General features: G+C 42.8%; 1 protein-coding gene across 1 annotated transcript in view; it reads right to left on the bottom strand.

The window, feature by feature from the left end:
• SPATA48 (spermatogenesis associated 48) overlaps window positions 1–11,554 on the bottom strand; it is a 48,625-nt gene extending 37,071 nt beyond the window's left edge. The window contains exons 1-2 of the mRNA XM_030307644.1: window positions 11,002–11,554; window positions 4,105–4,202 (exon numbers count right to left, since the gene is read on the bottom strand). Of these exons, the coding sequence (XP_030163504.1) occupies window positions 4,105–4,202; window positions 11,002–11,554 (651 nt within the window). The remainder of the gene's footprint in view (window positions 1–4,104; window positions 4,203–11,001) is intronic.
• Window positions 11,555–14,920: the final 3,366 nt, after the last annotated feature.

Genomic DNA, 14,920 nt, shown 5'->3' with positions numbered 1-14,920 from the left:
CTCCATGTACAGCAGGGAACGTGAGGGCACCCTCCAGGAACCCCCCAGAATTGGGCACACGGTAGATACAGTAGTTACATCTTCACATACTGCTTCTGTCCTATTCGTCTATACATTTGGGATTTCAAATAAATACACGTTCCTCTTTTTCACTGTTTCCTATATGTTTCTTACTCTCACTTCGTATTTTCCATTTTTCTGTGCATTTTTGCTTTATCATGAATGGTGTCTTCTCATTTACCTATTAGCTCTCCAATTCTCTCCACCAGTGTCAGATCAGCTACTGTGCTCACTTGCCCTGTTCTTTGTTTATGATATTTTTCAGTTCTGGAACTCCTTTCCCCTCAATTTCCTAATTTCCCATTTCGTAATTTTTAATTTCTTTACAAAAATTCTGGACTCACCTTTTCTCTCCTTGCATATTTTCAATGTCTAGAATCAATGTGTGTTTTCTTTCATTCTGCTGATTCTAATTCACGGTGCCCTTTCTCTTTACGTGTTTGGTTACTATTGATTGTATGCTGGACATTTTAAAACATTATTGATGGAAATAATTTAAGGCTTAGTCACATATTATCTTTCTCCAGAGAAGTTTGGTTTCTGTCTGCCTGCATCCTGGGAATGATAAGAATCTAAAATCACCTCGATACCAGTTCAAGACTTAGAGTTTTCTCATTTACTTGGACCAAGCCAGGCTTTAGTCTGGTTAAGGGCTTTTTCCTATTGATGTATCCTTTTCCTAAGAAACCAGCCTCCAGGTATTCCTCCCAAAGCAGTGGATTGTTTTCAGAGATCAGTTCCAACTTTTGATCTTTTATACTTCTGAGACCACCAAAGATCCGGCTCAGAGTTTTAGCTTTCCCTTCTAGAATGGCAAATTCCTGTATGGCCAAAGTGGCCCTGAGTGCTAGGCTTACATTTTATTTTATTTTTATTTATTTATTTTTTTTAAATTTTTTTTTCAACGTTTTTATTTATTTTTGGGACAGAGAGAGACAGAGCATGAACGGGGAGGGGCAGAGAGAAAGGGAGACACAGCATCGGAAACAGGCTCCAGGCTCCGAGCCATCAGCCCAGAGCCTGACGTGGGGCTCAAACTCACGGACCGCGAGATCGTGACCTGGCTGAAGTCGGACGCTCAACCGACTGCGCCACCCAGGCGCCCCATAGGCTTACATTTTAAAGTTTCCATCCTTTCGCTGACCCAATCACTTCTACCTTATTAGCTTTTTGATATTTTAATAAAAGCGAAATATTAATCTAGTTGTTTCCCATTAGAAGTATTGCCCCATGTTACCTGGTTAGTTTCTACTACTGGAAATAAAATATCCAGATTTATTTTCTGCGAGAAGAAGTCTAAACTTATTTTGAATTTAAATAAAGATGCTAATAAGCCTTTACATGACAAGCACTTACTTCAGTAGTCTAATTCTAAAATAGATAACTAGATAAAACGTGGAGACTTGCCATGAATTTGCAGCTTAAATGAAAAACAAAAGGCACCAATGCCTTTCATTTCTTAAAATGTTTACTTTGATTTGCTCCCAAAGGACTTACCTACAGGAGCAATGGATTCTTTGAAAAGTCTGTAGATGGAATGAGTGAAACTAGTAAGTACAAGTTTTCTTTCTCCTTTCAACCACATTCTGCATTTTATCTGAATTTAGAGTGGCTCAAAACAGGCCAAATTACCCCCATTTCTTTTTTTTTTAAATGTTTATTTATTTTTGACAGAGAGAGAGAGAAAAAGAGAGAGACAGAGCATGAGCGGGGGAGGGGCAGAGAGAGAGGGAGACAGAATCTGAAGCAGGCTCCAGGCTCTGCCCTGTCAGCACAGAGCCCGCTGCAGGGCTCAAACTCATAAGCTGCGAGATCATGATCTGAGCTGAAGTCAGATGCTCAACCAACTGAGCCACCCAGGCGCCCCTACCCCCATTTCTAAAGGCAAGATTTTCTTATAAAGAAAGTCTGTAGACAAGGAAAAGCAGGAAGTCCAGCATGGCTGGATGGCATCTAGATAAAGGAAGCACTGATGATACGGATTTTGAGGGACCCTTTTGGTTCCTTCGCCACTCATTGTGGTACAACTGGCAGTTGTGGGACGTGTGCCCCAATCCCCTCTGTGGTCGAATCAGTCTGCGCAATCGTGAAGGAAGACATGGGGAAAGTAGAACTAAATCTAACACGACAGTTACAGATAAATCCACAAGCAGAGATCAATTGTGGAAAGGAATACATATGGGGGTCATGGAAATGGACACTGATTCCTTAGAAGTATTCACATCTTTACTTCTAATGGCTATGGGGTTTCTTTCTGAGGAGATGAAAATGTTCTAGAATTAGATTGTGGTGACGTTGCTCCATTTCGTGAGCACCTTTAAAAATACATCAGTCGCTTTAGGGCACCTGGGTGGCTCAGTTGGTTAAGTGTCCAAGTTCAGCTCAGGTCATGATTTCATGGTTCGTGGGTTCAAGTCCCACATCAGGCTCTGGTGCTGACAGTGCGGAGCCTGCTTGGGATTCTTTCTCTTTCCCTTTCTCTCTGTCCCTCCCCCACTCACACTTTCTCTCTCTCTCTCTCTCTCTCAAAACTAAACTTAATTTTTAAAAATGTAAAAAAAAAAAAAACATTGAACACTTTAAATGGATGACTTTTGTGGTATATGAAATATGTCTCAATAGAGCTGGGGTTTTTTCTTAATTTTTTTCTTAATGTTTATTTATATTTGAGAGAGACAGAGACAGAGCATGAGCAGGAGAGGGGCAAGAAAGAGGGAGACACAGAATCCAAAGCAGGCTCCAGGTTCTGAGCTGTCAGCACAGAGACCGATGCAGGGCTCAAACCCAAGAACTGTGAGATCATGACCTGAGCCGAAGTCGGATGTTTAACCAATTAAGTCCCCCAGATGCCCCAAGCTATTTTTTTTAAAAAAAGAAAAATCCTTGAGCTGTCTGTATATCCCTTGGGTAGTCTTCCAGTCATTTAAATAGCAAGAGTTTAGAGCCAATAAAATCCACATAGAAAAATGATTAATAACATAATAATTAAATTCAGAAAGATACCCAGGTTTAAACTTTGGTTTCATACTTAGTGTGCAGTTAAAATAAGAGACTCTTTTTTTTTATAAAATTTTTTTAACATTTTATTTATTTTTGAGATAGGGAGAGACAGAGCATGAACAGGGGAGGGTCAGAGAGAGGGAGACACAGAATCTGAAACAGGCTCCAGGCTCTGAGCTGGCAGCACAGAGCCCGACGCGGGGCTCGAACTCACGGACCGTGAGATCATGACCTGAGTCGAAGTCGGCCGCTTAACTGACTGAGCCACCCAGGCACCCCAGTAAGCGACTCTTTAATACAGAGAACAAACTGAGGGTTGCTGGAGGGGAGGCAGGTGGGGGGATGGGTTAAATGGATGACAGGCATTAAAAGGAGGGCACTTTTCAGGGTGAACACTGGGTGTCATAGGTAAGAGATGAATCCCTGGGTTCTACTCCTAAAGCCAAGACTACACTGTATGTTAACGAACTTGAAATTAAATTAAAAAATCAGTTATGTAACATCACTGGGTATTAGCTTTCTCAAGTAAGGTGGGGATAACAATACTGCCTTGTCCAGAAGCAGGGATGGAAGCAAGATTTTCACTCAAGTAATACACTGTCGGAGCACCCTAGGGGACAGGAGGTTAGTGAGAATGTGGACCCTGCTTAGTTTCAGGTGTGTTTCCTCTAGGAAGTCAGTCAGCCATTGGCCAAAGTCTGAGAAGACCGTGTAGGAGGGTGCGGTCTTCCAGGCTGGTGACTGTCAGGCATTTGGTGGCCACCACTCATGGCTACTGGAGGAGGGTGCCCTTGCCAGGAAAGGGCATCTGGGTTGGGCACTATCAGCATTTCCTGCTCTCTCCTCCCCCACAGTATTGCTACAGGACGACAAACGATAACACATGACACACAATCATTGTGAAGGGCTGCACGGTGCCTGGCACGTAAGAAGTACTTTATAAACAGTAGCTATTTTTTTTTTCCAGGGCATAAAGTATCAAATACACAGACAACGAAATGAATTGCAAATATTGTGTAACCCCATCCCATAAGACAATCTTACCGTGCATGTTGGTTCTTCAACAAATACATATGTGTGATTTATTGAGCACGCTTCGTGACGAGGTGGTAAAGGAGTAACTTTCAGTGGGCTTGTCCAACCTGAAAAAAAAATAAATGTATGTACTTTGGGTTTTTAAAGATGTACTAGAGATCTTTTCTTCCGCCAGAAGTATTTCCTATTAGAAATGACGTTAATTGACGTTTCGGTGGAATACCTAACAACTTTTCTCAGCAGTGAGAGCTGAATTTCCATCTTAGGGTAATTATAACGATGTGGAATTACTTGGTATGTATCACTCATTACTAGAAGAGGCCTGTTGGGTACCATGAATCTGCAGATGAGTGTGCGGTTGGGGACGGTGGCCACACAAAGGAGTCTAGTTACCATGTAAATAACTTACCTAACTGATAGAAGTTCTAAGACCCTAGCAAATACACACAGACTTCAACAAATATCTACTGCGCCGTAAGTGGAAATAGATACGCAGAGACGGAAGAGGGGGTTCCTGGTTTTGAAGTGCTCCTGAACAAAGAGCAACGACAGTCGTGTAAGTAGGTCGTTGCAGTGTTGTGTAGCAACCATAAGGATAGTTGGGCTCTGAGCTCTGTGGGCGTGTGGAGGAAGGATACTGGCCCAGCCAGACTGTGGGGAGTTGAGACTATCTCCCCGAAGACAACTCTTGATCTAACCTTGACAAAGGGGAAGTCAGAAAGATTAGAGTCTGAGAAGGCCTGGACACACCACTGCTGACTTGGAAGACAGAGGAGGCCTCGTGAGGAGGAGCACAGGTAGCCTGAGGGAGCAGAGTGTCCCTGGCTGTGACAGCCCTGATGCCCGGAACCGGAATCTGCACAAACTGAATGATCCTGAAGTCGATTTTCCCCGGACACTGTAGGCTTCAGCAGTTAGATCCTGAATAAAAAACCCAGTTGAGGGGCACCTGGGTGGCTCAGTCAGTTACGCATCCAACTTCGGCTCGGGTCATGATCTCACTGTTCATGGGTTCGAGTCCCATGTCAGGCTCTGTGCTGACAGCTCAGAGCCAGGAGCCTGCTTTGGATTCTGTGTCTCTGTCTCTTTTTGCCCCTCCCCTGCTCGCTCGCTCTCTCTCTCTCTCAAAAATAAACATTAAAAAAATAATTAAAAAAATTGAAAAATTAAAAAGAAAGAAAACCCAGTTGAGCCTGCCTAGACTTTCTCACAAAACTGGGTGCTAATAAATGGGTTTCATGTCAGGCTGCTAAGTTTGCAGCACTTTGTCACTACAGGAAGAGAAAATACAGAGGCAGAGGCAGAGGCAGAGGCAGGAGGTCAAGGCCAAGTGAGAAAGGTCGTGCTGAAGCCCATGGTTATTTCCATTTTGAGAACAAGGATAATTCTGTCGGTGACACCCAGCTGGCCAAAGGAAACCCTCCAGAAGACTGTTGTGCCCACTGCAGCAGGATGGCACTCTGTGGTGTCCTTCCGATTTGCTGTCATTGACCAAAGAGGAAAGTAGGAAAACAACAAAACCTAAAATGTGATTTTTAAGGCAGAGTAGGAGACAGGAAACAGGACAATGAATCTCAGCTGCGCACGTCAGGGTCGCTACGCTCACATCTAAGTAAGACGATGGCATTGCCGTTACCTTGTTTCACACTCTGCGGCTGCAGAAGAAACCACTCCAAAACCTAGCGTCTTAAAACAACCATTCATCATCTCCCGGGACTCTGAGGCCAGGCGGGCGTTGTATGTCACGTGGCGTAGCTTGGGAGAGCTCATGCGGTCCCAAATCATCTCCCTCACATGGCTGGCCAGTGGGAGCTCAGCTAGGCCTGCTGACCAATGCCTTGTTTGTGTTTGTTTGTTTGTTTGTTTGTTTGTTTGTTTTTCCTACGGGCCCATGCTGGATTTGTCACAAAATAGTCACTGAGAATCCAGAGGAAGAATCCCAAGAGGACTAATCCCAATGTGCAAGTCCTGAAGTCAGGCTCCACTTACATCATGGTTGCCAATGATGTCTTGTAGGCTAGAGCCCAGAGACCACGTGGGCAAGAAACAGACCTCATGCCCTGGTGCGGGAAAGGGCAGGCACACACTGAAAGCAGTGAGCTGCCAATGGCCACATTCAGGAGCAGCGATCACACACCTTTTCTTCATTACGCATAGTCTCATTTCACCACTTTCATGCCACCAAACAAGTATCAAGTCCCTTGTCAAGGAAAATGTTGTATTAGTTCTTCCCTTGTTAGAGATGGGACATGTCTGCGACTGTGATATGTTCATTGTGAGTTTTGTGCAACACATGAAAGTGTATGAGTTTGGAGGGGCCTGCCACAAATGGTATTTTTCCATAGGACCTATCATTTTTATCATAAAATACTTCTATAATGTGATGGTTTTAAAGAAACAAAACCTTAAATTTTTTTAAATGTTTATTTATTTTTGAGAGAGACAGAGACAGAGACAGAGCATAAGCATGAGCAGGGGAGGGGCAGAAAGAGAGAGAGGGAGACACAGAATCCGAAGCAGCCTCCAGGCTCTGAGCTGTCAACACAGAGCCTGATGCGGGGCTCAAACTCACCATCGCGAGATCGTGACCTGAGCCGAAGTTGGACACTTAACCGACTGAGCCTACCAGGCGCCCCAAGAAACAAAACCTTAAAAGAAATATTTAAGGAGTATTCTCTGTATATTTTTTATCTTTTTTTTCTTGGAAATATGTATTCAGTTATTTTGAGAGACAGAGTGTGCAAATGAGTGAGGGGGTGGTGTGAGAGAGAGAGAGAGAGAGAGAGAGAGAGAAAGAGAGAAAGAGAGAGAGAGAATCCCAAGCAGGCTCCATGCTTAGGATGGAGCCCAACTTGGGGCTCTATCTCATGACCGTGAGATAATGATCTGAGCTGAAACCAAGAGTCAGACACTCAACTGACTGAGCCATCCAGGCACCCCTGTATATTTCCTTATTCATGTGTTGTCCTCCTCTAATGGCTAGAGATGTGTTTCTTCAACATCTAAAATATCCTTGGTAGTGGTCTTCTCTGAATTTTCTTTCTCAACATAGCTAAAGGTAGGTCAATTTTGTCATTCTCAAAGAACCAATTTAAGGTTTAGTTGATTTTTCCTGTTCTTGTGTTTTCTACTTTATACTTTATTTATATGCACCCAACATCAGACCTTCCAAGTACATGGGCAAATACTGACAGAATCGAAGGCAGAAATAACTCTATAATAATAGTTGGGGACTCCAACATTCAACTTTAAATAATGGGGAGAACAACTAGACAATGATCAATAAGGAAACAGAGCACTCAAACAGTAACAATTTGACCCAAAAGACATACACAGAACACGCCAACAGAATACCCAAGCAGAACACACATTTTTCTCAAGTGCACATGGATATTCTACACAACGGATTATATTGTAGGCCACCAAACAAGTGTTCATAAATTTTAAAAGACCAAAATCATACAAAGGTATATTTTCTGGAGTAGCCAGATTCTGAGACCGAAAGAAAAATGGTGATTGCCAGGGGCTGGGAGGAGAGGAGGAGATAAGAAGTTAATATTTAAGGGGTACAGAGTTTCAGGGTTTTTTAAAAAAAAATTTAATGTTTATTTATTTTTGAGAGAAAGAGAGGGAGGGAGAGAGAGGGTGGGAGGGAAAGACAGAGAGAGGGTGACACAGAATCAGAATCCAAAGCAGGCTCCAGGCTCTGAGCTGTCAGCACAGAGACCGATGCAGGGTTCAAACCCAAGAACTGTGAAATCATGACCTGAGCTGAAGTTGGATGCTTGACCGACTAAGCCACCCAAGCGCCCCCAGAGTTTCAGGTTTTTAAGAAGAAAAGACTTAAGGAGATGAATGGTGGTGAAGGTTTCATAATAATGTACTTAATGCCAATAAACCATGCACTTAAAAATGGTTGATTGTTATAGAGCAAAGGTTTGCATGCCCCCCAAATTCACATGTTGAAACTTTTACCCCCAGTGTGATGGTATTTGAAGGTTGGGCCTTTGGGGGGTAATCAGGTTTAGATAAGGTCTCGAAGGTGTGGTTCCCATAATAGGATTACTATCCTTATAAAAAAAAAAAGAGGAAGAGAGACCAGAGCTGTCTCTCTCTCTCTCTGCCAAATGAGGAAACAGGAAGAAGCATGTCCTCTGCAAGCCAGAAAAAGGGATCTCACCAGGAACCAAATTAGCTGGCACTCTATCCTGGACTTCCCAGCCCTCAGAACTGTGAGAAGTAAACATGTCTTGTTTAAGCCACACATCCTATGGTATTTTCTTTTAGTAGCTTGAGCTAAGCCGGTGGCTAAAAAGAGTAATAAGATATACAAGGAGTTAGAAGTATTGATATTAGGAAGCTGAATGTAGGAAAGTCAAAGATGTGATACAGGCAACCTCTATTTTCTCTGTGATAAGGAAGATGTGTCACCTGTTGTAATTAGAGGCAAAAAGACCAATGAAGGGTTTGAATATAATTAGGATAAGTTTAGAATACCTGACTGGTATATGATAAAGAAAGCCAGCTAGGAACAAAAAAGTATTGAACCCAGTTAAATGTCTAGACAAAGTCGGAATAGGGCAAGAAATTGGCAATATAATCTTTTACGATATTGTCTTGGTATTTATGAACGCCCACTGAAAAGCGTACTGGTGTGTGATATAATTAATTCTACAAATATGTCCTTTATCAGAATGTATTCTACATTATGTGTATTTGGGTTTGCTAAAAACTGAAAGTGCTTACTATTGATAATTAATGATTATTTCCAAGATCTACAAAATCATTGAAAATTTGGACAAATTATATCGAACCCAGTCCACAGCTGGCCGGTATTACTCCTTGAAACTCTAATAGCCAATATTAACAGCTACTATCAACTGAATGCTTGAACTGGGTTCCAGGAATTTTGTTTCGTGCTCTACATGTCTTAGTTCATTTAATCCTAATGATTTTATAAGAGAAGTACTCTTATTGCCAAGGAATTGAAAATTCTGGACTTTGTAAGAGCTAACATTTATTCGTCCATTCCTTCATGTCAGATATCTTTATGTGAATTATATTAAATAGTCCTCATTATTACCTTATTAAATAATACTAGTATGTGAATTTATATGTATATCCACAGGCATAAAGAGATTAGCAACTATTCCCGGATGATAGGGCAAGTAAGCCTTCTCTTACGATTCAAGCCTAGACAGACAATTGAACTCTGTTGTACGGATTCGGGCAGTGAGTTCTATACTTGGTTCTGAACTGTTGGTGCAAAGTCCGTTAACCCTATTTTAGTTTTAAGTTAGCTTCGATGAATTATTTCTTCAACGTGTAATTTGTTGGAATAATGTTCTGAGAGTCCAAGCTTAGAAAAACCTAACGAAACAAACCAAAAATACGGCTCTTGAAACTTACACTAGGCTGGGGTTTACTGCTTGTAAGCAAAGTGGTATACTTGTCTAAAATAGGACTCTTATAAACAACTTCAATTCCTTTAAACATATTCTTAACAATGACTATTATTTTACACGAAAGCATCAGCAAAAGATTGAGCTCAAGCTCTTTTCTTGACAGAGTCGAAAAATAGTCACTAGCTCTGAATCAGTGAGATGTCCTCTGTCTGCACGACAGACCCGAACTCATCAACGGTTCTGGGCAAATTACGTTAGCTTCCGGTCTAGATGGCATTTCAAGTGGATTGTAAAACACTTACTTCTTAAAATAGATTGCTGGAACCTCATTCACATTCTTTACTTTTTTCACTCATATTCTTCATGTGGAAATGCCAAACTAGAGAATTCCCCCAAGCCCACCTGCTGAGTCCACAGCTGAAGCACACGTGAAAAAGCCTAGCTCTTATCGTCTGCTTCTCTCTTTCCGAACTGCTCTTTCTTACTCCGTGTGCCTTTGCTTTGCAAGTGTTTCTCACCGTTTCTGTACCAAGCCTGTGACACTGTCTGCGAGTTCTTACAGAGAAACCATAAAGTGTATAGCTATTAGTAAGGGGTCAGTTCTGTATCCAGGGCTACGGAAGGGTTGTTTCTTACCAGACCCCCAAATCGACTTCCAACTACCTTCCCATTTCATTTTGGTTCTCGGGACCTCTTTCATAACCATCAGCAGACGTTTTTCAAGGGAGAGAGACAGATAAGGAGGTATGCTATACAATCATCCAAACTAAACGTACATTCCCTTGTGGAAAAATTAGGTTATCTACATGTCTAGAATAAATTCTCTGATATACACTTTGTGTTGGCCACTTATCCTAATTAAGGCACGTTTTAAAAGCCATTTTTTTAGGGGCACCTGGGTGACTCAGTCGATTAAGCATCCAACTCTTGATTTCGGCTCAGGTCATGATCTCACAGTTCGTGGGATCAAGCCCTGTGTCAGGCTCTGTGCTGACAGCATGGAGCCTGCTTGGGATTCTCTCTCCCTCTCTCTCTGCCCCTCCACTTCCCACACATGCACTCTCTGTCAAAAATATATTTAAAAATACATTTTCTTACAAATAGATTTATAAAAGACATCATTCTTACTACCTTTTCCTTACCATCTATAATTTTAAAAAATAAGAATTCCTTATTCTGTATAATTTTAAGTTTAAAATACTGAATCTTATATCCATGCTCTTCTCTCTCGTTTGAATGTTTAAAAATTATAAAGCCCAGGGGCACCTGGGGGGCTCAGTCGGTTAAGCATAGACTCTTGATTTCAGCTCAGGTCATGATCTCATGGTTTGTGGGATCGAGCCGCAGGTCAGGGCTCTGTGCTGACAGTGCAGAGCCTGCTTGAGATTCTCTCTCTCTCTCTCTCTCTCTCTCTCTCTCTCTCTGCCCCTGCCCTGCTGTCTCTCTCAAAATAAATAAGTAAACATTAAAAAAATTATAAAGCCCATGCCACTTTATTTACCTCCAAGTCTTGCTCTGATGGAAATGTCCGGTGTTGCCCTGGAATCCCATCTCCTGTCTTGTTTTAGTTCTTCTAATAAAATTGTTTGCCTTTTCAGTGTTGTTTGAAATCCTGTGTCTGGCCTGGGAACTCGATGCTGCGGTTTCACGTCACTGAAATCCACCAGGTTTGGTATGGTTCTGCCAATGCCAGGTTTTAAATCAGCATCACCACCAGGACTCAAAAACCCTGAACAGGGATCACCCAAGGGCACATCATCCCGAAGTGGAAATAGTGGATAATCTTGCCCATATGGCGGGGGATAAGGATAGTGTAAATGATAGTCTGGAATGACTGAAGGGGGATAAGGGTGAAACTTAAGAAAAGTAGGATTGCATTTCTTTTCAATTCTGCCATGGTCATGTCTGTCCTCGACGCCTTTCACAAAAGGCATGTTCATTTTTCTTAAGAGATCGCAGTAGTGCGGGTAATCCACGTTCTCAACAGCCTTTGCTCCTGGAAGGATGCACCTTTCAGAAATACTGATCTTTCCGGGTGTGCACTGTGAATCCATATCCACGCTCTTTAGAATTTTGGCTGACTGTAAATGAAGCTCTTCTGATGACGCCTTTCTCTTTTACTATAAAACTTACTATTTCCAATAATTGAGGATTGGTTAATCTAACCTAAATTTGTTGATTTGGTTTTCTAAATGTTGATAGAGTAGGTTTTCTTCTTCTTTTTTTTTTTTTTAAGGTAGATATTTTTTCCCTACCAAAAGAAGTAGATAGGGCAGTAAGGGATGAGGACAGAAAATAATAGAACAAAAGAGAGTCCTTGTTGCTTGGCAACAGCTAGAACTGTAACACATTGGACCAGTTAGTGTATATGTCACAATTTAATTCTTAGGAAAGACAAAAATGGCCTTGTTAGTAGTGTTTTCATGATAGTTTCCTCCCCACTGCTCAGGAAAATGGTGCTCAGTTGTCACTTATTTCTAAATTTTTCCATAAGTTGACATTTTATGGGTAAATGATATTCAATAAAGAGTATAAAGCAGCTAATCAACTGACAATATATTTTTAAAGTCTATATCTAACTAAAATTTTTACCTTATAGACCTAATAAATTATAAAACTCACTACCTGAATAAATGTAAATGTAAAGCAAAAAATGAACATGTATTATATCATAGGTAACTCAGTGCACATAATTTTTAAGAAACATAAGTAAAGTCAAAGCACAAGTTCATCATTAAAATATCTATTTAATTTTTTGGGAGAGCACCAGCAGGGGAGGGGAGGGAGAGGGGGACAGAGGATCTGAAGCAGGCTCTGTGCTGACAGGCTGACAGGCTGACAGCAGTGAGCCCGATGTGGGGCTCGAACTCACGAACCATAAGATCATGACCTGAGCCAATGCTCAACTGACTTGAGCCACCCTGGTGCCCCACAAGTTCATCTTTAAAATACACTAAATTGGGGCACCTGGGTGGCTTGGTCGGTTAAGCGTCCGACTTCGGCTCAGGTCATGATCTCACAGTCCGTGAGTTCAAGCCCCGCGTCGGGCTCTGTGCTGACAGCTCAGAGCCTGGAGCCTGTTTCAGATTCTGTGTCTCCCTCTCTCTCTGCCCCTCCCCTGTTCATGCTCTGTCTCTCTCTGTCTCAAAAATAAATAAACGTTAAAAAAAATTAAAATACACTAAATTATTTTACGTTTTTGCTACCAATGTACAGAATAGGAACAATGGAATTTTTCAAAGCATTTCCAAAAACCAGAGTAAGATACCAGTTATTAGCTCACATACGAAAAATGACACCATTAACAAATTGGTCATTTAAAAGCTCATTTCAATGAGATAATTTGGTCTTGTATGAAAACTGCTGCCACAGGAATTCCAAATATTGGAATTTGGGCACAGGGTTCACAGCATCCCTAGTGGAGAAAAAAAAAAAAATGCAAGTATGAGTGAGAAAGCTACTTTCATATTTCTTGCAATCAGCTTTCCATCTTCATAATCACACCACACATTAACTACAACCTCCAATATTACATCCTACTCTCAGGTTGAATATTAGGTATTTACCCAGTAGAACAAGGTAGGAGGGATGATGAACTGAAACAAATTCTCAATGGCAGAAAACAAATGCCAATAGCAGCCACAAGTCCAGTTGGCAAAAATGGTATCTTTCAGGTTTACCAGTTTATAAAAATTAAGAGGAGTTTTAACAGGGCATATACCGAGCCATAGTGATTGGGGACACTATTCAGTAAGATATGACCAAAATGCTGGCTGGATCCAAATCATACTGAAAAATGCTTGAGCACACTAAATTTAATTCAAACCTGTATATAGTCTTTTGGGGGGCAGCTGGGTGGCTCAGTTGGTTAAGTGTCTGACTTCGGCTCATGTCATGATCTCATAGTTCATGAGTTCAAACCCCAAGTTGGGCTCTGTGCCGACAGCTCAGAGCCTGGAGCCTGCTTCAGATTCTCTGTACCTCTCTGTCTCTGCCCCTCCCCAGTTCTCACTGTCTCTGTCTCTCTCTCTCTCAAAAATAAACATTTAAAAAAAGGTAAAAAAAAAAAGTGTTTTAAAAAAGAACTAAAAACAAAAAGTTTCTAAAGATGTAAATCCATTCAGTGAAATAAACTGTACTGTATACAGTTTACCAAACAATTAACACATGCATAAAAATAGCCGGAAAACTCAAGGAACATCCTGGTGCTTTTCCAGAAATAGCCTTTGTTCCTTTCTGCTTTGTTCTGCTTTCTGCTTTCTCCCTGGACCCCCCTCCCCCTCCCCCTCTTTTTAAATTTATACCTATTTGAATGCCTACTGTATGCCAGGAACTGTCCTAGCAGTGAGGTTAAAATGGTGGCAAAACAGACAAGAGCCTAACTACGAATATGTGAATCAGGGCAGCTGTTAAGACAGCAGGGGGCAGTGATATCTGTGATCAGGACACTTGGAAAGGCGTTAAATCTTTGCGATAACACTAGCAACCAAGTGAGGGGTTTAGATTAAGTGGTTAGGCTGTTAATTTTAAATCCCTCCACTGGAGCCCAGCATATCCAGGGACTGTTTTCAGTCCACTGAGGAGCATTCATTTCTTCCTATTAAAGCGAACACTACACGTCACTGTTAGACACTGTCTTCAGTGGCTTATGCTTCATTCTTTGATGTGTTTGCATCAACTACGTAAGATATATTTCTGTCGTAGCGCTGCTCCCATTAAGTGACTCCTTCCAGCTGCAGAAAAGCTGAGGCGCGATTCTCTTAAACACACTGCGGCCATAAATGCTCATAGGTGGTGTCACACACTCTCCCGAACTTAGGTGATAAAACACAATCTTCCAGGCTCAGTGCAGCACAGAAGTCGACCTCCTCTAAGGTGGTTTCCTCTGTTTTTCCCACGAAGCTTCTCTCCGGGGCTGCGAGGTCTTACTTTCGATCCCACCTGGTGCGTGTGCACTTCCCTCCCAATCAAGCGCCATCTGTCCATCAAACACCGGCAGCTGACATTCGACACCAGGCTGTCCTCGGCGGGTGGTCGTGCGTCCCACTCACTCAGTTCCCACTGCCTGCTGCCCAGGGCTGACCCGGGTGCTGAGCCTCATGAGGCGGCCTCGCTCGGCCCGCCAACGCGCACTCAAAGGGAGGGGCGAGGGCAGGGGGATGGGGGGGGCGGCCCGCGGTGCTCCTCCCGCTCCAGAACCTTCAGCAGGGCGCTCCCGCTCCCCACAGCTCCCTGGGCGGCGCCGAGGTCCCCGGGGCGCAGCCGGGGCGCTGCATGGCGGGCGGCACCGCGCCCCCGAGGTTGGCGTCGAGGGACGCTGGCCACGCGGCCGGCCCAGCCCCGCCCCGCGGAAGCGGCGACCCGCCCTTCCGGCCTCCCTTCCGGTCCGGGCCGGTGGGCACGCGCCGATTAACGACCTT

The sequence above is a fragment of the Lynx canadensis genome, chromosome A2 (genome assembly GCF_007474595.2).
Source record: "Lynx canadensis isolate LIC74 chromosome A2, mLynCan4.pri.v2, whole genome shotgun sequence".
Classification (NCBI taxonomy): domain Eukaryota; kingdom Metazoa; phylum Chordata; class Mammalia; order Carnivora; family Felidae; genus Lynx; species Lynx canadensis.
This window is presented reverse-complemented; position numbering and strand designations above follow the sequence as displayed.